Source organism: Botrytis deweyae, assembly GCF_014898535.1.
Source record: "Botrytis deweyae strain B1 chromosome Unknown BDEW_006, whole genome shotgun sequence".
NCBI classification, from domain to species: domain Eukaryota; kingdom Fungi; phylum Ascomycota; class Leotiomycetes; order Helotiales; family Sclerotiniaceae; genus Botrytis; species Botrytis deweyae.
The window spans coordinates 1,662,704-1,682,825 of NW_024066213.1; the positions used below are offsets into that span (position 1 = coordinate 1,662,704).

At 43.3% G+C, this 20,122-nt stretch overlaps 7 protein-coding genes across 7 annotated transcripts; 4 read left to right on the top strand and 3 right to left on the bottom strand.

Annotated features, from left to right (window-relative positions):
- Positions 1–346: 346 nt before the first annotated feature.
- On the bottom strand, positions 347–1,318 carry EAE98_003699 (uncharacterized protein; the record flags this gene model as incomplete). Its single annotated transcript, XM_038951319.1, has 1 exon — positions 347–1,318. The coding sequence occupies one exon, from the start codon at positions 1,316–1,318 to the stop codon at positions 347–349; it is 972 nt and encodes a 323-aa protein (XP_038812783.1).
- A 252-nt stretch (positions 1,319–1,570) lies between these two features.
- EAE98_003700 (uncharacterized protein) lies at positions 1,571–2,705 on the top strand (the record flags this gene model as incomplete). Its single annotated transcript, XM_038951320.1, has 2 exons — positions 1,571–1,618; positions 1,680–2,705. The coding sequence occupies 2 exons, from the start codon at positions 1,571–1,573 to the stop codon at positions 2,703–2,705; spliced, it is 1,074 nt and encodes a 357-aa protein (XP_038812784.1).
- Positions 2,706–5,512: 2,807 nt separating this feature from the next.
- EAE98_003701 (uncharacterized protein) lies at positions 5,513–7,087 on the bottom strand (the record flags this gene model as incomplete). Its single annotated transcript, XM_038951321.1, has 1 exon — positions 5,513–7,087. The coding sequence occupies one exon, from the start codon at positions 7,085–7,087 to the stop codon at positions 5,513–5,515; it is 1,575 nt and encodes a 524-aa protein (XP_038812785.1).
- A 2,094-nt stretch (positions 7,088–9,181) lies between these two features.
- Positions 9,182–11,502, top strand: EAE98_003702 (uncharacterized protein; the record flags this gene model as incomplete). Its single annotated transcript, XM_038951322.1, has 2 exons — positions 9,182–9,328; positions 9,397–11,502. The coding sequence occupies 2 exons, from the start codon at positions 9,182–9,184 to the stop codon at positions 11,500–11,502; spliced, it is 2,253 nt and encodes a 750-aa protein (XP_038812786.1).
- A 1,373-nt stretch (positions 11,503–12,875) lies between these two features.
- Positions 12,876–15,652, bottom strand: EAE98_003703 (uncharacterized protein). Its single transcript, XM_038951323.1, has 3 exons — positions 15,126–15,652; positions 13,805–15,056; positions 12,876–13,747 (listed from the first exon to the last, which is right to left on the bottom strand). Exons 1-3 carry the CDS (start codon positions 15,159–15,161, stop codon positions 13,725–13,727), a joined length of 1,311 nt encoding a protein of 436 aa, XP_038812787.1. The 5' UTR covers positions 15,162–15,652; the 3' UTR covers positions 12,876–13,724.
- A 329-nt stretch (positions 15,653–15,981) lies between these two features.
- Positions 15,982–18,157, top strand: EAE98_003704 (uncharacterized protein). Its single transcript, XM_038951324.1, has 3 exons — positions 15,982–16,451; positions 16,510–17,333; positions 17,528–18,157. Exons 1-3 carry the CDS (start codon positions 16,160–16,162, stop codon positions 17,948–17,950), a joined length of 1,539 nt encoding a protein of 512 aa, XP_038812788.1. The 5' UTR covers positions 15,982–16,159; the 3' UTR covers positions 17,951–18,157.
- A 1,325-nt stretch (positions 18,158–19,482) lies between these two features.
- On the top strand, positions 19,483–19,728 carry EAE98_003705 (uncharacterized protein; the record flags this gene model as incomplete). The annotated part of the gene is made up of 1 exon (XM_038951325.1): positions 19,483–19,728. One exon carries the CDS (start codon positions 19,483–19,485, stop codon positions 19,726–19,728), a length of 246 nt encoding a protein of 81 aa, XP_038812789.1.
- Between the last annotated feature and the right edge of the window lie 394 nt (positions 19,729–20,122).

Here is a 20,122-nt window from a genome sequence, read left to right on the forward strand (position 1 = left end):
AAGAAAGCACGGCGTTTGACGCGAAAATAGTTTCGCGAACTCCAAAAATAAAAAAGAAGGTACGGGCAATCACGTGTCAGACTTAGATATTCATTTCCCTGGGAGATTGCTCATGATGAGCTCGATGGACGCTTAAGTGCACGAAAATCCCTTTCTAGGAGCGTTTCTGGTCTCTTTAAACGAGCCATTCGATATCAAGAAACTTCTTCACATGCTGCACAGATTTTAGGACTTGTATAAACTAGCAAATACGCATAGAGTGCATCACGCGTAAATTTTAGCTAAGATAATATCATTATGAAGAACCCTGGTATCCACTAACGCCATATAATACTCAGGAAACATCTCAATCTCTTCGTCTATGTTTCTTCCCTGTGTCCACTTCCGTGGCAGAGGGTTCAATGGTTACTCCTAAGCTAGTCGCACCAAGAGCTTTTGCACCACCAAGACGTCTACCAGCACTGTCTTTATTTCCAACCCTGTCCTGTTCGGTTTCCAACAATCGCATCTCAGCTTCCTCATCTAACATCGTTCCGTCAATTGTCAAGAACCCTCTCTCCTTATCATGATTTGATTCAATCTCCTTCACTCGAAATTTCACGGTGCCTTCAATTTTCTTGCCCTCTCCATCCACATAATAGCCAATTCCATCTTCAGCGTATGTTGCGCCTTCTTCAGCTTCGGCTTCCGCATCCTTTTCTTGGTCCTCTACACCGACCCATCTCCATTCTTTTGGTAATCTTGCTCTCTCGATACTTGCATTGAAAAGATTCCAACAGACTAACCCCAGATGTCCTTCATTTTGTAAATTGATATAACCCTCTAACCAAGCTCCCTTCTCCGGTTTGAAGAGTAGAAACTCAGCAGTCACCCAAGCCCAACTGACCGCATATTCGTCCAAGTTTTGTAAAAGAGTAGAATCTCCATCGTTACCAAAGGCTTTTTCGGCAAATCGAGGGTTACTGTAGGAAAGAACAACTCCATTGAATGGAGGATAATATGTGAGAATGAGTGGAGAAAGGTGTTCGGCGCATAAACCTTCGAGAGGAAATTTCTGAGATACTGGTGCTAAGGGCAAAAAGATTGAAGATGTCTGTAGATGGAATGGCGATATTTCAGCTGGTGGTTGTATCGAGGAGGAACTAAGTGTAGCCGTCTTTTCGGATCTGTGTTTCTTCGATCGATGTCCTTCTTCCCCATTCTCACGTTTTCGTTTTTTCTCGCTATCTGTTGATTTATGCTTCTTTTCCGACTTGCTCTTATGTTTTTTGGGAGAGGCCCCGGCGATTGTTGATTGTGAAGGCATTTCAATTGACATTCTGTTGTTATTAACTTTCAAGGCTATTGATTTTTTTCGTGAACGTCTCCCCCAGAAACTTTTACTGCGGCCGCTAGCGTACTCCGATAAGATAAGCCTTTTGTCGCAAACAAAGGATAAGTGGCTTTACTCTTGCGGATACATTTCCAATATATAAAATCTACACAAGGGACTACAACTTTCTCTCCTTCTGCAAGTACATGTCTTCTATATCCTGAAAACATAACAACGGAGAGGGTAAAGTTCTAAGAGATGTCTAACAATCTTCTTTCTTTGGCTGGCTGGACCTTCCTCCCTAATGTAAGTTGTCCCCTAATGCAACCATGCAATTCATATACTGCTTCCTAACACGACTCTCCAGTTGGTTACAGGTTGGGTCCAAACTTTATGGTACGGACTGACAATACGTGTTGGCGATCCAAAACCTCAACCCGGTTCCCCAAAATGGGTCCTACATCGCCGGCGCATAAACATATTAGTCATATCTACATATCTCCTATACACAATCTACGAAGCCGACTGGGACATTCGCAAAGCAAGAGATTTCTACCAAGATCTGGGAGTCTCTCATTCGGCGACTGAACGAGAAATTAAATCGAGATTCAGGCGGCTGGCAGCCATTCATCATCCTGACAAAGTTTCATCATCTTCCCCTTCCTCCGAGGGTTACTTTGTCCATTTGAAATTGGCACAAGACACACTTCTTAACCCCGCGAAACGATTCGCATACGAAAGATTTGGACCAGAAGTGATAGCGTGGCAACATTGTTCAACAATCAGAGACTACCTTGCCCATGGCATGCAGACGATCGCGCCCTATTACGGCATCGCTGGGATATTCATGTACGGGTTGAGTCTTGCTGGCTATTTGGACTGGGGCAAATACTGGCGCTGGATCACCATAATCATGCTCTGCGTATTTGAACTGCACACAGTTTCGCGTCCATACTTCCCCGTTGTTGCAACAAACATACTAAATCCAATCCTCACGAAATTTACATCACATCCACCATATCTTCCATTTCAATTAATACAACTCGCTCGAAAAGCGAGTCTCACATTATACATTGCGTTTTCCCAGCTTGGCCCATTACTACAACCACCCACAGCTCCACAAAACGGAACCCCAGAAGCTGTGCTGAAGCAGCAACTTGATCGATTAGAACAAGTTGCAAAAGCTGCAGAGGTCGATGCGTCTCGACTTCACGCATTGGAAATGATTCCATTTGCCAATGATCCACAGGCGATGAATGACGTAAAGGGGAAAGTCAAAGAATGGCTTGTACAAAATACTATAAGGTCCGATCCAGAGGTAAGAGATGCAATGGGGACTGTATTGAAACGCAGAAGAACGGATGCCCCAGCCGGCGCAAGGGGTAATCGATAAACTCATATCGGGCTGGTGTTTAGCTAATAAATTAAATTTCACGGTACATATTCTCAGCCCGGGTTCACGAAAGTTTCGAATGTCATGTTGTTCTTACATACACTATGAACGGCATTTCCACATGTTTTTTACTTCTTTCTGAATCTACCCAAGTTGAGCCGGAATTCTACCTTCTTTTTCTCAACATCGGCGGCCGAGATGCCCCTTCCTACTCAAGCGAGTGGATCTTCTGCAAATTATGCATTTCTGCCCCCTTACCTCATATCTAATGATCTTGTTTTGTTGCACATCTACTCAAGCCGCACATACATTAGGTCTTCATTACATGGCTTTACATGACTGCCACGTTTTTTTTGTCGACAAAGGGCACCTATCACTCGGTATGTTGGAAATTTGTTGCACATCGTAACAGGGACAAGGGTCATCCCGTTATTACTCTAGTCGCATATTCCGGTAGCCTTGCTTTGTTTTGAGTGAGATGATCTGTCCCTGTTTTTGTTGTTGCTTGTCTACCTCTGCCGTGTCCACGTGGCTGGATACCCCTGTGCTTAAAACTCGCTTGACAATGATGTCGTTGTACTAGTTTATTATTTTCTTGAATTTAGTATCATGGTTTCCAATTTGTGCGTTGTCTCTTTGTTGACAGGGGAACAACCCCCAGAATCGGCTCTTGGTGTATGCCCCCGTGTTTGAATATCTTGAGCTGTCTTCAGTCAAAATAAGACTTGGTGCGGACTAATTAAAGTGTTGAGCTTCTTTACTGCTACAGTTGCAATTTGTTTTTAATCCATAGGGCTCTTACCAGTTTGCAGTTCGATTGAGCTAGGTGATAAACTTGATGAACACTACGCCCATCGCTACCCGTCTACATAGATGCATTTTCTATTGTCCATATGTATCAAAGGGAATCCACAAATTGATGTCAACCAGACCTTGAGCTCCTGCTAGTACCCTAGACACTCGAAGGTATGGTTAATCCGATATGACGATATAGATAGAAGTATGGAAGTAGTTCGAACTTCAGCTCGGTTCAGTTCACACTATCTACAAAACGATGACAATACAGTCTGTGGCCAACACTATGTTAGAACCACCGATAATTCAGTAATCTAACGTTTGTATGAATTAAAGCTGAAACTTCAGGCCCTTTCATTGACAATAATTTTCCACTGTAATTCATTGATAGGCTTGTACCACCTTTCAAACCCCCCCTGAATCCCCACTCAAATCAGTCTAATGCTACCAAGCGCCTCATCACTTCCTGGTCTTCCCCTCACTCCCTGCCACTTGATCTAGTTCGTTTTCCGCACTACCTTCTATATCTCCTGCTATGTGGCGCAGACCAATTATCCTCCCTCTCGATATTTGTCCCTTCAGTCCATCCACACAGGCCGGTCTCACAACCCTACGTCCACTAGATATATCCCGTTGGGCGAAAGACTCAACGAACTGAGATGCGCACTATATTGACGATTTCACCACCTATCTCGTGAACTCCAATGCGAACGGGAAGACAACAAAACAGACTTTTGCTTCAAAACCTATGGAGCGCAGGTAGTTTGGAATGTGTGCTGGTTATACTTGAGGTCGTAAATCCCGAGACCGCATTGATTCAAAGGTGTTTTGATTTTCGGGTACCAGACTGAGTCTCCACATTGGATCTAATCTGAGAAGAGAGAGTTTCGCAAAGCTATACCATTCTAGAACAAAACGTTTGTTAACCAGACCAAGCAACGAGGTTGGTCAATTCGAAGACTAGATGACAATGCAGGGGTGTCATTTGATTATTCCCAAGCCGTGAAGATCAGGAAAGGCATTTGTAGTAGTACATTGCAGTACCTATTCTTATAGAGCTTACCAACAACCAACATCCAGCTGCGGATCTTTCAGCCAGGGGTTTTGGAGACTCTGAGCGAGTTTATAACAGATTATAAATGTACCGATGGAGTAGAGTGTGTACTTTGGAAAGGACTGTTTTGTATTACATTGGATTTTTTATCACACGACCTACCTATCAAGTATCCAGCTACTCGCTTTTACCTAGGTATATCTAATTTAACATCTCTCGCTCTAAATCTTACTTACATTGACTCCCATTATCCATTACAATTCTCATTCCCCAACCCAAAATTATTCAAAAATATAAGTAATGAATAAATCCACCATTCTATTTCATATCCCATCTAACTCCCTCGTGACCCTCTCTCGTCCATTGTACTTCTATAAGTAGGTACGTATAGCTCATTCTACAATTTTCATACATTCATGTTTGCAACGGACTTCGTGTATTTGTTCCGCGCTTTTGGCATTACTTGCATGTCAGGCGATTAGAATTGGATGATAGAGTATCAGAGTATTAGAGTGGCCTGTGCGATATGCGGAGTGGATAGTCTGGAGGATGAATTGTGGGGAGTAGGTTTATAAATTTTGGGATTAGATGTGTATATGTCTTTTAGACAGTGCTGAGAAAATCGAGATATCTTAACAGGTTGAGTGGAATGGTGTGTCGTTTGTGGGCGGATGACGATTGACAGGAGGACTGTAGTTTAACGAACGTGGAGTGAATGGATCGGGTAGTGTTTTACCAGGAATACAATTTAATGACAATGGCAAAGTTGATGATGAGTATATTGTGACACGTGTTTGTGCATCACGAAACAGTATATCACTTGGATGTTTTTACAAATTAGAATAATATATATTTTTACAGGTGATGTAGAGATGTGGCTATATACAATATCTTCTAGACCGACCTCACATCATATCTACAATATTCTCGATAGATATATACAAAAAAAGTAAACTTACTATACGATATCCTCCGCATCCCTTGGGGTAGCTAGAGTATCATTAGTTACCCCTGATAGAGGATTGGCCGCCCTCTCTTCTGCAGTCTTAGCATTGGATTTTGTTATGAGACCTCCAGTCCAGATTAAACATGGGACAGCGCCAGCCAAACTGAATAATCCCAATGACAAGGACATTGTGCCCCATCCTGAAGAGTCTTCAACATAACCTGCCCAGATTGGACCGACGAGAGTACCAGCCGCATAAGCGGTGATGAAGAGACCATACGCTTGTGCATATGCTCCGTTCTTTCCAAATCGACCAGGTATCTGCTTCTCCTTGGCTTCGACGATATATGTAACCTCGGCCATTAATCCTGGCATGGCACATGTCAAGGAGACACCGATTAGTGCTAGTAATGCGCAGAGAAGAACTTTCTGCTCTAAGGAATTGTGCGTAACGAGTCGAAGGAGAATCCAAAATGGTGTTGCAAAACAAAACCCTGCAACACATGGCCAACGTGGACCATAACGATCACATGCCCAACCAACAACAGGTGCCGCGAAACTGGGAACCACCAAAGCAAGAAAGATCAATCCTGCGCCAACGGAATTCCAGTGAAAAGTATCTTGAACGAATAGAGGAATAACACTGTCAAATGATGACATCAGAGATGCTTGAACCACACATCCCCACAGCCCAGCACAGAGCCTTCTGGACTTCAGAAGAGAGAACATTGCAGGCCATTTGCTAATATGTGGGGAACTAGTTGGCGCAGCTTCGGTAGTACCTGAGGGGTTGCTTTGTACTACCTTCTCCTCATCCGTGTTTGTAATGTGTTTATTCCGTGCATCGGTAACAACTGCATCCTCATTACGATTCGGCGAGATTGATGAATCTGAACTGCTGTCAGAATTGGTGACTTCATCGTCTAACCATTGCCGAGCCATTTTCTTCTCGATCAATACTAAGCGAAGGAGAATATCCAAGACTAATAATCCAAAAGCCATATAGAAAACGGCATAATATCCAGCTTTCTCATACACAATCCCTCCCAACAAGGGAGCCACTAGAATCCCAAGAGTCATACTCAAGCTCACCCAACCTAATGTTTCTCCAATTTCAGCTTGTCCAACGGTATCGACCAACAAGGCTAGTCCCACGGTCCACACAACGGCGGCACTCAGCCCTCCGAATATGCGTCCTACAATCAACAATGCGACCGACTTTGCCAGGCACAGCATAACCGTAGAACCAACCATTGCGATCAAGCCTATCAGTAGTGGCAGACGCCTTGATGACGAGTGGTCGGCGTACCATCCTGAGATTGGGCTTCCAACGAGTAATGCTGCGCCATAAACCGCAAGTAACACAGATATCCAGCTCTGGACCGAAGATTCAGGCACACCTGCGCGCGAGGTGAGTGAGAAAGGCACGACCGGTACGATGATTCCATAAAGAAAAATATCGGTAAATACTGCGACACATATTGTCGAAAGGATAAATGTTTTCGAGGATCGAAATTTCAGGAGATAAGGTGGCGGCGAAGATGGATCGACTCTCCTGCCTGAGATGAAGTTCTGTAGATGGCCCATATTCTAAGTTTGAAGTCGAAATTCTTTCGAAATAATCTGCGACATGCTGTACAACGGTCAGTGTTCTCTCGCGAAGGTGTTACCTATATACGTCGTAAGTAATAGCAAAAGCCGCCATCAGGGGGAACGAGTCGACAAGTGACATTCCATTTTTATTGAACTCCGTACAGTACGTAAGATAACGGAGTTCGGAATGGCTCGCTACAAAAGTTGGATTTGTTTACGAGGGACGTACGAGGGACGTACGAGAGATCCTTTTTCTTGGTCCCTTCAACTGACTCTTTTCAGTCAATGTTCCCACTTATTAGGTAATCACTTCGCCACGGGGCTGGGTGTCACGTGCATCGGATATCTACCGGTATTTTATACTGCATGGATCTCGTAGGTATCGTAGAGCAGCGTTTCTGATTGGCCATTCTACTGGCTCTCGCTTTCACATATGAATTCCGGAACTATAGCGAAATAGGAAGGTACAGCCCTATTCTCCAGGAGCATTATTGATAATTACCTAAGCTTGGTTCTCTCAGATCACAAACTAAATGCGAGGTACGAGTATATTTACGAAGTATATGTCATGATCTCTCTACTGATTATTGAATTTACCACCACGAAATATTATACGAGGAAACTCCATCGGACTTTCAATTTCAAAGATCTGAATGAGCCGGGGACCACATTGTGAAGGTCAGTAAAAGAAGGGGAGGTTGACAGCTTGAGAAATCTCGCTTTCGAAGAATGATGCTATTCCCATGTCCACACATCACTAAGTAGAGATGGCACTATCGATACTGCTCGGGTACGCTTGGAAAGAGTTTTGTCAGTTGCGAAATCGTCCTCGTTTCGACATCAGCGAAGAGCAATTTTTGGATTTCTTTTGCTTGGGACTTCTTTTACCCTCTGAATTTCGAACTTCTTCTTGGCGATGCAACTCAATCTGACCGATTCTGTTTTCGTCTCAGATCTGTGTTGATTGCGGGTTTTGGAAAAGTTACCAGTGTCTTTGATAGCGCGGCTCTTATCATTTCACCGCCTCTTAAACTGTTTGATAGGATGATCATTTTGAGCCTCACTTTACCCCACTTTCCCTGGGTGAACCAATTTCATTGTTTTGTTTCTGTCCCCACTCGATATATTAAACTGATGCTGGTCTCAACCGTCCGAATTTGAGGCTCAACAGACAACTACTCCATATTCCCAACATGTCACCCGTTTACATTTCCGAAATTGTTTGAAGTCACAACCGACATTTGCAGGCATGTAGGTCAAACTCGATTCGTCCCGCATGTCACTTGGCGAGTGTAACACAACTGTCTCTTCCGACTCAGCCTCCATCTTATTTCATGGTAGTTCTCCCCCTGCATTCATTCCCACATGCTAGATGAGGCAACGAGATGCCTCGTGGATACTTTTACAAAAGCGACACTCCATCATGTGTGCGTACATGTGTATGTATATGCGTCCCACTTTGAATACTTAGGGGTCGTTCACCACAAATAACGAAAGAGCAGTAGAATTGGCCATATGAACTTTTTTTCGCGCGATTCTTGAGAAACATATGATTTAACGAATTAAGAATCTGGAGATACACGGAAAGAAAAGGGTCGTAAGAGCCTCAAAAGCAGGTGTGGAACTTTTAGCCGAAAGGATGTGATGATCGCCTCGTAGTGTCAACTAAATTATATCCTTGTTGAATCTGCAACTAATGCCTAGGTAGTGAACCTAATTAATCAAGATCGATGGAATATGAGGCTCTTTGCGCAACGTGCGCGATTTTTTTGTATTTCATGTCTGCTTTTGGGATGGTTGCAGTGCAATCAAAATGGAACTACGATAGATACGAATGTTCCGAATCTCTCGTATCACACTGAGGCTCTTTTGAGCCCGCCTTAAAAGACCACAATCACGCAGCCTCCTTGTAAGCCCGTCAACAGTCTTTTTTCTCCAGATAAAAAATTATCTTTCTTTATCTTTATTCCGGTCCTTTGATTTTCGTGCGCAATTTGCATGTGGGTATCAATTGCCCCATTGTCCTTGGGCCAAAAGCTAACATCGGTTGTGCAGCTAAAATTCCTAGTGCCTTTGCGGAAATATCTGATGTTTAATCTGCTCTCCCTTCCATATGAAGTCCTATCCAATGTTATAACAAACATCAATTTCGACGATGTCTTTAATTTGGGCCTCTCTTGCAAAGCATTGAAGTACCTACTTACTGAGGAAAGCATATGCAGATTAATTGTACAAGTAAGCTACCCGCTTCGTCATCAACATGACTGTGCGTGCCACGTAGGTGGCTGACAAGGACTGTATAGAACAAGATACCCTTCTGCAATGAAGCGTTGTCAAATAAGCATACTGCTGGTCTTAGTGCGTCGGCTCTTCGGAGAGTTGCGAAAAGGCGAGAGGCTTTCGCTACTGTCAATCCGTACTCAGTAGCAACTATTGGTTTCGGGGATGCATATCTTTATTGCAAAGGTGTCTTGTGTTATACTCTCGATGACCAACTGAGAGTCTTGAATCTTCATGATTCGGCTTGTCGTGAAGCCGTTGTCAGCATTCCAGGAATGTTGAGTAGTGCTATCTCAGAAATTGCTTGCAATACTAAAGGTATATTCCAGGTGTTGTATTGTTCAGACAGTATAATCTCATGTGTCTACAAAACCTCAGGCCTAGATGCAAATTCGTGGCTCATTGCATTCAGCGTTGAGACTAGTGAAATTCTTGTTGTAAGAGAATTGGACTCTATAGAGAGATTGTTTGTTCGCCACGATGGGCAATATCTCTACTATGGCACACATTCGGAATTGGGCTCAGACAATCACAAGAAATGGGTAATACATGGCTACAATCTTACCGAAAGAAAATGGTTCGACCACAAAGTCCGCCTTCCAGATATGGTAGGGTCGGAAATCGGATCAACTGTCTGTTTTGAGCTTAATAACGGATACTTCTATGCACTCTCAAATCAGACATCATTTGAAGTTGAGGAGATAGATTGGACTTCATTCTATCATTGCATCAGATTCCCCCTCGCTTCCCCTTGTGAAGAGTTGACCGAGAGAACTGAGAATCAGAGTATGTGGCGGCGTCAGCACGAAGAAGGTCCAATCGATGACCGATGGACAAATCTTCGACTTGATATGGATGAGAATACCGGAGAACTCAGAATTATTGAGTCTCGAAAGGAATGGTATCATGGAGCAAGCAGAAGCAAGCGCACTTACTATACTACCCCTATTATTTTCCCGTCAGAATTCGATGATATGGATGATGATCTATATTTTGCGTCGGACGCCTCTTCTTCAGAGGCAACAGCGTCGTACTCCATTGTTTCAGCTGGCCCTTCTTCATCAACAAATACACAATCAAGTACCTCAGAGGATTGCAACAGCTACAATGACCGCGATTTAAGCGCTTACCCCGACGATCCCCTTCTACGACTACTAGTGAAAGACGACCATCCAAATTATATGCCTTCGCAAAAGAGACTCCCGCAATTTGTCCATCCAGGCCACGATGGATCTTCTAATCAAACATTCACACTTGCCAAATCCCGGATTCGATATTACGATTCTTCTTCGTCCACATTTCTCGACGTTGTGGATGACCCTCTTCCCACCGACTGGCAAGGAAAACAGAGATTACGACTTCGCGCCGGATCCCGAAAAATTGGTCCACCCCTCGTTTACCCTCCGGACCATCCCTCTAAAGCTGGACTTCTGTGCTCATCAACTGATGTTGAAGACTCCCTAAGCCAAATGTACAAGCAATCAGATATTACGTACTGGCCCCCGGCACAAGATCCTGAAGTAGCAAACGAAGCCTTGGACGAGCTTTACAAGCTGTTAAATCCGCCCACGCATCTCGGTAATGTGGAAGGTACTGCCGATGAGAGAAGTCTAGTGTATGTAACAGGGGGGTATGATAGTCCTCAGGCTATTATTTTTGTCAGTTTCGATCCGGCAATCAAGTTAGCGGGACTGAAGAAATGGGGTGGGATGACAAGGAAGGGAGTGGGTGAGGGGCCGCATATTGATGGGAGGGCTACTGGTCATACGTTTGATGTGAGTGCGCAGATGGGGGATGCGGATCTGCACGATCCTCAGATGATGTACAGGGATGTAATGGAAGCAGAGATGACAATTGGAATCGACCGAAAAGGAAAGGGCAAGGAAAAGGGAACGGGAACGGACAAGTACTCGCACACGACGGTAGTAGCCGGAGCTGCTGATGCAAGTGGTCATACATATCTCAACATACATGAAACGTTCAATGCCTCCACTGCAAAAGCATCATGGATGTGGCACGAGAAAGCCATGTATCAAGACATTGGGCTCGGGTATTATTTCGGAAAGGATCGAAAACCGGCAGTTCTTAACGGTGGGGAAAAGGGGAGGCACACTCTTTTGACTTTTTAATTCATACCTTGGGGCATACATTTCTGGCGTACATCATACTCTATACATATCTAATGCACATTACTATTTGATAAGTACAAACATTAACCTCCGCTTTTGCATGTTGAGTATGCAGTGTCTTGAAGAGAGCTTGATACATCAAATCATGCTTCAACGCATATGGCGAAGAGTGTAACTATGCATATCGCGTGTCGGACATGGATCTCGGTGAATGTATAACCGTTGAGAGAGGGGTAAAAGCCATATTTCTTCAATAACACGCGGCATATATTGGAACCAACATTACACATGTACTGGGCGAGGCAAACAAGACCAGGTGGTGTTGCAACGATGCGGGGACAACGTTCTCGATCTATCGAGCATGTCGAGACATGCATACTGTCTGGCATCCATAGCTAGCTACCTAACTAAAATATCCTCTCATACCCCTCCTTCCCTCGCTCCACTTCTATCCAAACGTAACATCTCAGTGTGCAAATCGTGCATACGGAGACAGCGTCATCAGATTCACACACCATGCTCTATCTACACAGTGGCAAGGCAGATTTTGCCTGTATTACCTATGCTCACATTTCATACGTGCAGAACTTCCAGCCGCAGATATAGCTGGCATCTAGATTTCCATCCCGAAATAGGCGTATCTATAATCATCATCATCATCATCATCATCATCATACGCATACTCAAGCTAACTATCCATCCATCTATCCATATCCAAGAACCTAGCCCATGCAGTAAGAATCCCACCCTTTGATCTCCATAGAAACCGGGCGTAGAGCTGCTCAGCTTACTTGCATGCATATATTATATTATATCTCATATGATATGATACTATCATCCATCTATCGACTCTCATGTATCGTATCGGACCCCTCCGAAAAGCACTACAGTATTCCCGATATTCAAAGATGGAAATGAAATGAAATAAAAGTAAAGTAAAATAACGAGTTATCAGATATCCGACCATTTGTTCTATTTATTGCAAGGCACCTAGATAGGCATACGATGTGGTATTTAGTTAATAACGAATAGTTAGTTACCTAGTATTTACCCCCCCTCATTCCCATGGCCATCTGTATTCCGAAATTCGAATTCTAGTCGCCGACGATACTTAATTCTCCACGCACGCACACACACACACACGACGACAAAAGGACTAGGTATTCGGTGAGCAGATTTAGGAATCAGGGGTCCTGTTCTGTATATGCAGTAGGGTGGTAGCTAGCCAAAACTCAGCAAGGCTATGGGAGGCTCAATGTACAGGTGCATAATCTTTGTCTACCTAGTACTCATCACATACCACCCACTAAGCACCATCCCACGCCTCATCTTCATCTTCGTATGCGTTCAGCCTCTGTCGATTTATGTAATAAAAAAAAGTTTAAAAATTTAAAAAAGTTTAAGAAAAAATCAGTTTCGCTGTATCATATCCAATCTAAAGATAAATCATAAGTCATCTATCTATCTACACTACAGTTCCATCACACAAACAAACTCCATAAACCGCCAATCAATCATACACAAATACTCGATTTGTATCGACTTTACACACATTTATTTATATACCTACCATTACTCATTCGTACCACGCACACACATATCACAGACCTGCGTTTTGATTTCAACCGAAAAAATATTTTCCGCATATGTATATCATATCATATCAAATCATGCCGTGTAGCCGTATGTCGTGTGCGCCCAGATTCTCACTTACACAACACGAATGACCGAGCCGAAACTGATCTTGTATAATGAATGCATGTGCCGATGGAGGGTATGGTATCCATGAAAGAATACCGATCTTGTTTACTTGCATGGTAGGTATGCTCTTGCCTGCTCTTGTCCGGGGATGTTCAACGTAATTGAGGCCGAAGCATTTTTCGCAACACTAAAATCCTCTTCGTGCATATCGGTGCTGCTCAAATGGCCACAAACAGAAAAATGTCATATCAGCCAAGAAGGCTTGACTGCAAGCTCTCAATTCATTTAGCAGAAAGTAAGCATCGTATTAGTTATTTGGTATGTAAGTACATGCTCAGATTCACACTCGTGTCTTTGTCCGTCGATTCCTCTGCTCCGAAGTCCTACTCCGATGCACCGTGTTGTTTTTCAAGTAAACAGTGTTACTTGTCTAAATGCGCAATCCCAAAAGGTCCCCGGGAATATGATGATTCAAAAGTTTTGCCATGTAAGGGTATTGATAAGGATTCAGGCTTATAATCTTAGTTGACTTTGACATAGTTTCCTGAATATTGGTGTTAACTTTGGGCAGTGAACATGTGAGTGATACGGAAAGACTTACCAGGGAATTGCCCTTGTTTTCCGTGAATCTTTCCAATCCACCATTCGTTCTCATTACTAGTTCTCGTCACAATCTCAATTGTCTCTCCAGCACTGAAGCTTAAATCACCCTCTGCTTGTGCCTCATAATCATACAGTGCGGTAGCAGTCTCCGCTGCTGGTGCACCGCTGAGTCTCGATGGCTTTGGTTTTGGTGGTGGAGGTGCCGCTTTTTTCGCTTTAGCGGCAGCGCCCCACGAACTACCTGTCGACGCCGATCGCATCACGCTGTTGCCAGGATTTGTAGGAGATAACATCGAAGAGTAAGGTGGTGGTGGCTTTTCCGATGATGAGAAGTCAGTAGATGCGCGGCGGTTTGGAGTCGTAGTCAGCGCTGTGGATGTAGATGGCTTGTTCTCAATGGCAAGACGGTTGGGTCCACCGAGAGCAAGAGGTTTTGGTGGACGTCTGGCACCTGTCGTCTTAAACTTCACAATGGAAAGGGCTTCTGCCTGGTCTCGGATATCGCCTCGTTTCGCCTCAAAACCTTCCTCGATATCAAGCTGGAGATTAAAGTATCCAATATCACATCCTTGCATCCTCTCGTGTAGGGTATAAAAGACGTTCAGTTGCATATAGTAAAACGATTGAAACAACGGACGAATAAACTCGCGCTCCAACGTAAAAAGTTTGGGTAACTCGTCCTTCAAGAGGTCATTATAATAATTGAACTCTTGAGTTGCTTGTTCAACATCATTCTCCGCTTTATACATAGCTTTCTCATCCTTCAAAGTCTTCTCTTTCTTGTCTTGTAGTTTCTTGAGTGTAGCTCGATGTCTGTCATAATCTAATTGCTTGTGTTGGCGTTTGAGCGCAGTCTTCCTGATCACCTTGATAATCTCTAATAATTCATCGGCAGGTCGAATCACTCTTGTCTCAATCATTTCCAGCTCTGGTTGTAGGGTCGCCAAGAGGTCCTTGCAAATTTCTTCGTATTCTTCGCATGCCCTGATTCCCTCTGGATTCCCTTCTTGAACCAGGGAATCTGGATCGGACATTCTTCCTGAAATTGGTTTGTATATTTCGGCGATCGCTTTAGAGAATTCAATCTGATGGTTCATCATGCCATTAATAGCTTCAAAGTATTTTTTACTCTCATCGTGTAGCTTTTTCGTCTCGGTTTCCAACTCCTGGAATCGCCGTTCCGCATCAATATAGACGGCATCTTTTGTTTGTTCCCCTAGATTGAACTTGGCTTTGAACGTTTGAGGCGCCTGTCAATCAGTCAGTCAAAATTGCAAGAATCCCCGCGATCCGGCATGGTAATGTTCAGTCATACTCACTCTAACCAGGGATTTTTGAAAGCCCTTGAAGGACATTTCCCAATTTTAGCTTCAAAATCTAGGAAGAAAAAGCTCAGGGTGAAGTTTTTGAGTTGATTAACAGAAGGCTTTGTTTGTAGCGTTGTATGTTTATTGTGATGAGTTGTGATGTTTGAAGTAGAAAGATGCCTCTGGTGGTATTTCAGGGTTGTTTTCTGTAGTACAGACGATGACGAGGAGTGGCTGAGCAGATCTTGTTGACGGCGGTTTCTATCAGCCCCGATATGCTTGGTATCTTATTACAAGTCCCTAGCTATAGGAAGAAGGATTCGCAATGGATAACAGCTGATAACGCCTAGCAATAGAGGACGAAGAGGTCAAGAATGGGTAACAATAATAAAGGAAGTATATGAAGGTATTCCCAGGTCAGATATGTCGAAGTGGAAGAAAACTTGCTTTGGCGCGCATTCAAAAGTCAAAATGTTCATGAATTGAATTTATGGAATCGTCGGATCGTTTGCATCAACTCACATGGGGGGGCATAACACGGCATTCTCAACAAGCATGGGCCTCTAAATGCCAGGGTAAGACGGAACCTGGAATGCATAAAAAGTTTATGAAGTCATCCCAATTTTAATGATAATTATGAAAGAACCTTGTCTTCCAGGTTGCTCTGCCACTGCCACTGCCACTGCCACTTTTGGATTTGATTACTCAGCAAGCAGCTACATCTATCCTCCAATCCTGATTGGTCGTTTCAACAAAGAATAAGCCGAAATCATGCTTTCATGCCTGATATATATGGCTCGAAAGCCCATCAATCCGATTTCCCTCTTTTTGACCAAGGTGGCCAATTACATTGCATATTCCTTTCAATTTTCGGTGATTCGCAAGACAGCACGGAGTTAGGACGAAACCTAGTACAAAGAGAGTTTAGCTTTATTTTAATCCGGTAGAATTTCAAATTCAAAAGTCTCCAAATAAGAAGCTCAATAGTTTCCCCTCAGTGGAATTGCCTTCCACTTTGATATCATCAAATTCACCGTTTATCATTCATGATAATGTCGAGTTTGGCTTCAAAATCATTGAGGCAGGCATCGCGCCTTTGCTTAAAACAATCATCTCCAGCTGCTGGACTGCTGAGAAGCTCCGCGTTTGCTCGGGTGGCGTCCATCTCAAGGAGGGGTTACGTTTCCGAGACGAAGAAGGATAGCGCTCAAGTTACTGTTGATACTGCGATCCGATCAGAACAGAAAGCTTTCTTTGAAGAGACTGGCAAACATGCTCAGGATCAATCAATATCTGGAACTTCCGTAAATGCTGATGCGATGATGAGTCCCATGGCTGGTATTTGCCCCTCGCACAAAATTTTGTATGTGAAGAAGTTTAACTGACATCGGCTTAGGCGTGCTTAAGCAAGCTACTGTCATGGACGAAGGCAACAGACCAATTTACTTAGATATGCAAGCTACCACCCCGTTAGACCCACGAGTATTGGACAAGATGCTGCCTTTCTATACCGGCTTATACGGCAACCCACATTCGAGAACCCACGCCTATGGTTGGGAAGCCGACGTGGCGACAGAAGAAGCAAGAGAGCACATTGCCACACTGATTGGAGCTGACCCAAAAGAGATTATTTTCACGAGTGGAGCTACTGAAAGTAACAACATGAGTGTTAAGGGTGTGGCGAGGTTCTTTGGCAGGGCAGGAAAGAAGAGGCATATTATCACAACCCAAACAGAGCACAAATGTGTATTGGACAGTTGTAGGCATTTGCAAGACGAAGGTTTCGATGTTACATATTTGCCAGTGCAGCAAAGCGGCCTGGTTGACATGGCCGAACTTGAAGCCGCTATTCGACCCGAAACAGCCCTTGTCAGTATCATGGCAGTCAATAACGAGATTGGTGTTATTCAACCGCTCGAAGAAATAGGTAAACTCTGCCGCTCAAAGAAGGTCTTCTTCCATACCGATGGCGCACAAGCTGTTGGAAAGATTCCTCTGGACGTCAATGCGATGAATATTGACTTGATGTCAATTTCATCTCATAAGATCTATGGACCAAAAGGTATCGGTGCATGTTACGTACGCAGAAGACCTAGGGTCAGACTTGACCCAATCATCAGTGGAGGTGGACAAGAGAGAGGTTTGAGAAGTGGAACTCTCGCACCTGCGTTAGTGGTTGGCTTTGGTGAAGCTTGCCGGATCGCAAAGGAGGAGTTAGATGTAAGCTTCGATGTTTCTTTTCCCTTTTTTGCTTACATGATGACCTACTTTACATATGCATGGCTTTCCTAGTGGCCTCCTTGCTTGCAAGTTGAGGCTTCTTTGACGACTCACAGTACCTTGTCTGATTTTGCAACTCAACTATTTGAATCGCAGCAAACATTGAAGTTGGGTCTATGCTAACAATACAATAGTATGACCATGCTCGCGTCAAAAAGCTTTCGGACAGACTCCTCAAGGGCCTTCTCGCAATGGAGCACACCACTCAAAATGGCGACCCAAATCATTTCTATCCAGGATGCGTGAACGTTTCTTTCGCTTATGTCGAGGGAGAATCTCTGTTGATGGCACTTAAAGATATTGCTCTATCATCAGGAAGTGCTTGTACATCTGCCTCCCTCGAGCCCAGTTACGTCCTCCGGGCACTCGGTAGCAGTGATGAGAGTGCACACAGTAGTATCAGATTTGGTATTGGACGTTTCACCACCGAGTCTGAAATCGATTACGTCTTGAAAGCAGTCGAAAACCGAGTCACATTCTTACGAGAGTTGAGTCCACTTTGGGAGCTCGTACAGGAAGGTATTGCTTTGGACAGTATTGAGTGGAGTCAGCATTAAATTTCTGCTAACAATGAAATGATATTTGGCGGGGTATTGGCGTTTTGTGATATCACTTCAGCGGGATGGAGGCTCTTTTGGGTGTAACATAGCGAATGATTGGGTGAAAATAGTACCCTCCATGTATACTGATTAAATGATAATGAATGCAACAATAGCATATCAAATTTAAGTACATCTCACCTTTGAGTTGGATGAGTTTGAAAAATCTTGAGAGGTCTTGAATTCATGCATGTATGTTTCACCACAGTGCAAGACAAACATCCAAGTCAACGATGATCACCCACCATTCCCCTCCGTGCCTCCCTAGTCCTAGATTGTTCTAACCGATGAAGGAGTCGTTCTTGTATCGTAGGTGTGGAAGGGAAGTGGTGTAAAATTATTGATCCTATGGATCTACTACGAGAGCTTATGTAAAAATATATTGATCCACTCGCACCTTCCATATTTATTATCCCTAACACCGACACGTCAACCAAGCTCGCCAGGTGAAGAATTGCCCAAGTAGATCCACATCTCAACCCCACCACGCAGTGAATCCCCCACTTTCTGCCTGACTTTTGGGATCTCTCCACTTGTTCTGCAAAATGTTGATTGCACACACTCTCTCCCTCATGCGATTGATTATATATTGCACCGATCTTGGAGCTTGTATGGAGGTGGAGGAAAGCAAAACGAGGTAAAAAGATTAAAAAGGAAGTTGCGACGGGCCTAATCCGGGATTGAACCGGAGACCTCTTACAGTTTAGATTGGATAACCCAAAGCAAGAATTCTACCACTGAACTATCAGGCCGATGAGAGATATTGGTCTCTTTTGATGTAGGAAGCATTGTTGTGTGAGTATATAAAGAGATGATTGGCGGGTGTGGAGAGATGTAAGCGAAAAAACAGGCTGGAACTGACCATTGCGCAATGGTACGTGCACCCTCACCAAAACAACGCGTAGAGAGCAGTGGTCAATTCCGGCCTGTTTTTTTTCCTACGGATAGCCACTCCTTCGATAATCCAATTGTTCTATTTCAATTTGAAGAATTAAATGTTTAAATAGTTTTATAAGATGAAGAGTATTTAAGGTGTTATTTAGTATCACTAACTTTTGTAATTCTATTATCGGTTGATTTATTATAGAATTTATTAGGGGGATTAATTTTGACTTCTTTTTTCTTTTAAGTACCTAGAGATTAATGGGAGCTATAGCGACCATCAACCGAGCTGGACTCCCGAAGTACAAGAAAGCTGGTGTAGATTTATCTTTGTTAGAAGGTAAAACAGAATCTTTGTTGTTTCATTCAACTGGTTGGTTAGAAAAGGAACGTGGGGTCTTTTTGAAAGTATGCGGAAAGAATCTCGTCGAATTGAGCAAGCATTGGGCAGATTACTTGATGAGGATTCTAGGAGGAGATGCAGAGGACGAAGACAACGAAGAAGATGGAGATAGCGAGAAAGATATTATAAAGATGCTATGTACATAGAAAAGCAGATAAGTGAAGTATATATATCAATCGAAAAGCTTTATTATAAATCTAAGGAAATGAAGGAGAATGAAACCGCGATTGGAAGTTCAAGCAAGGTGGTTAGAAAAAAGAACCAAAAGAGGGCAAGGATAGAGGTTGAAGAGGATGAAGAGGATGAAGAGGACGAAGAGGACGAAGAGGAGGAAGAGGAGGAAGAGGAGGAAGAGGACGAAGAGGACGAAGAGGAGGAAGAGGAGGAAGAGGAGGAAGAGGAGGAAGAGGAGGAAGAGGAGGAAGAGGAGGAAGAGGAGGAAGAGGAATAAAGGCCTGGTTGCTAGTCAAAGAGGACAGGAGATTTCGAAACAGAATGAATCTGCCGAAGATCTAAATGGATCAATATTTCTATAGCAGATCTCAGAATCATTTTATAAATAATAAAGTAATCAAAATCTGATAAACATATTATTTAGTATTTATATTATTATAATATATGTTTTGATATTTATATTTATAATATTATTATTATTATATTAAACTAAATATCTATCTGGGAGTATTTACTATAATTGGCTAAAAGTATAATAAATCAATTCGGAGATTTAGTGAATTATAAGAAAGAGAGGAAACCCACGAATATCAATATCAATTACAACTTACAAATCCAGAATGGACAGTTAGATATCTCATCAAGGATATCTATCTATCTGTCTACATTCG

Excerpts from the sequence above, each read along its gene's own strand:
- EAE98_003703 (XM_038951323.1), bottom strand. The coding sequence starts at position 15,161 with ATGTCCTTCAAGGGCTTTCAAAAATCCCTGGTTAGA. Across the intron at positions 15,057-15,125 it reads TTCAAAAATCCCTGGTTAGA|GCGCCTCAAACGTTCAAAGC; the intron begins GTGAGTATGACT and ends ACTGATTGACAG. Across the intron at positions 13,748-13,804 it reads AAAACAAGGGCAATTCCCTG|GAAACTATGTCAAAGTCAAC; the intron begins GTAAGTCTTTCC and ends ACCAATATTCAG.
- EAE98_003704 (XM_038951324.1), top strand. The coding sequence starts at position 16,160 with ATGATAATGTCGAGTTTGGCTTCAAAATCATTGAGGCAGGCATCGCGC. Across the intron at positions 16,452-16,509 it reads GATGATGAGTCCCATGGCTG|GCGTGCTTAAGCAAGCTACT; the intron begins GTATTTGCCCCT and ends ACATCGGCTTAG. Across the intron at positions 17,334-17,527 it reads TCGCAAAGGAGGAGTTAGAT|TATGACCATGCTCGCGTCAA; the intron begins GTAAGCTTCGAT and ends ACAATACAATAG.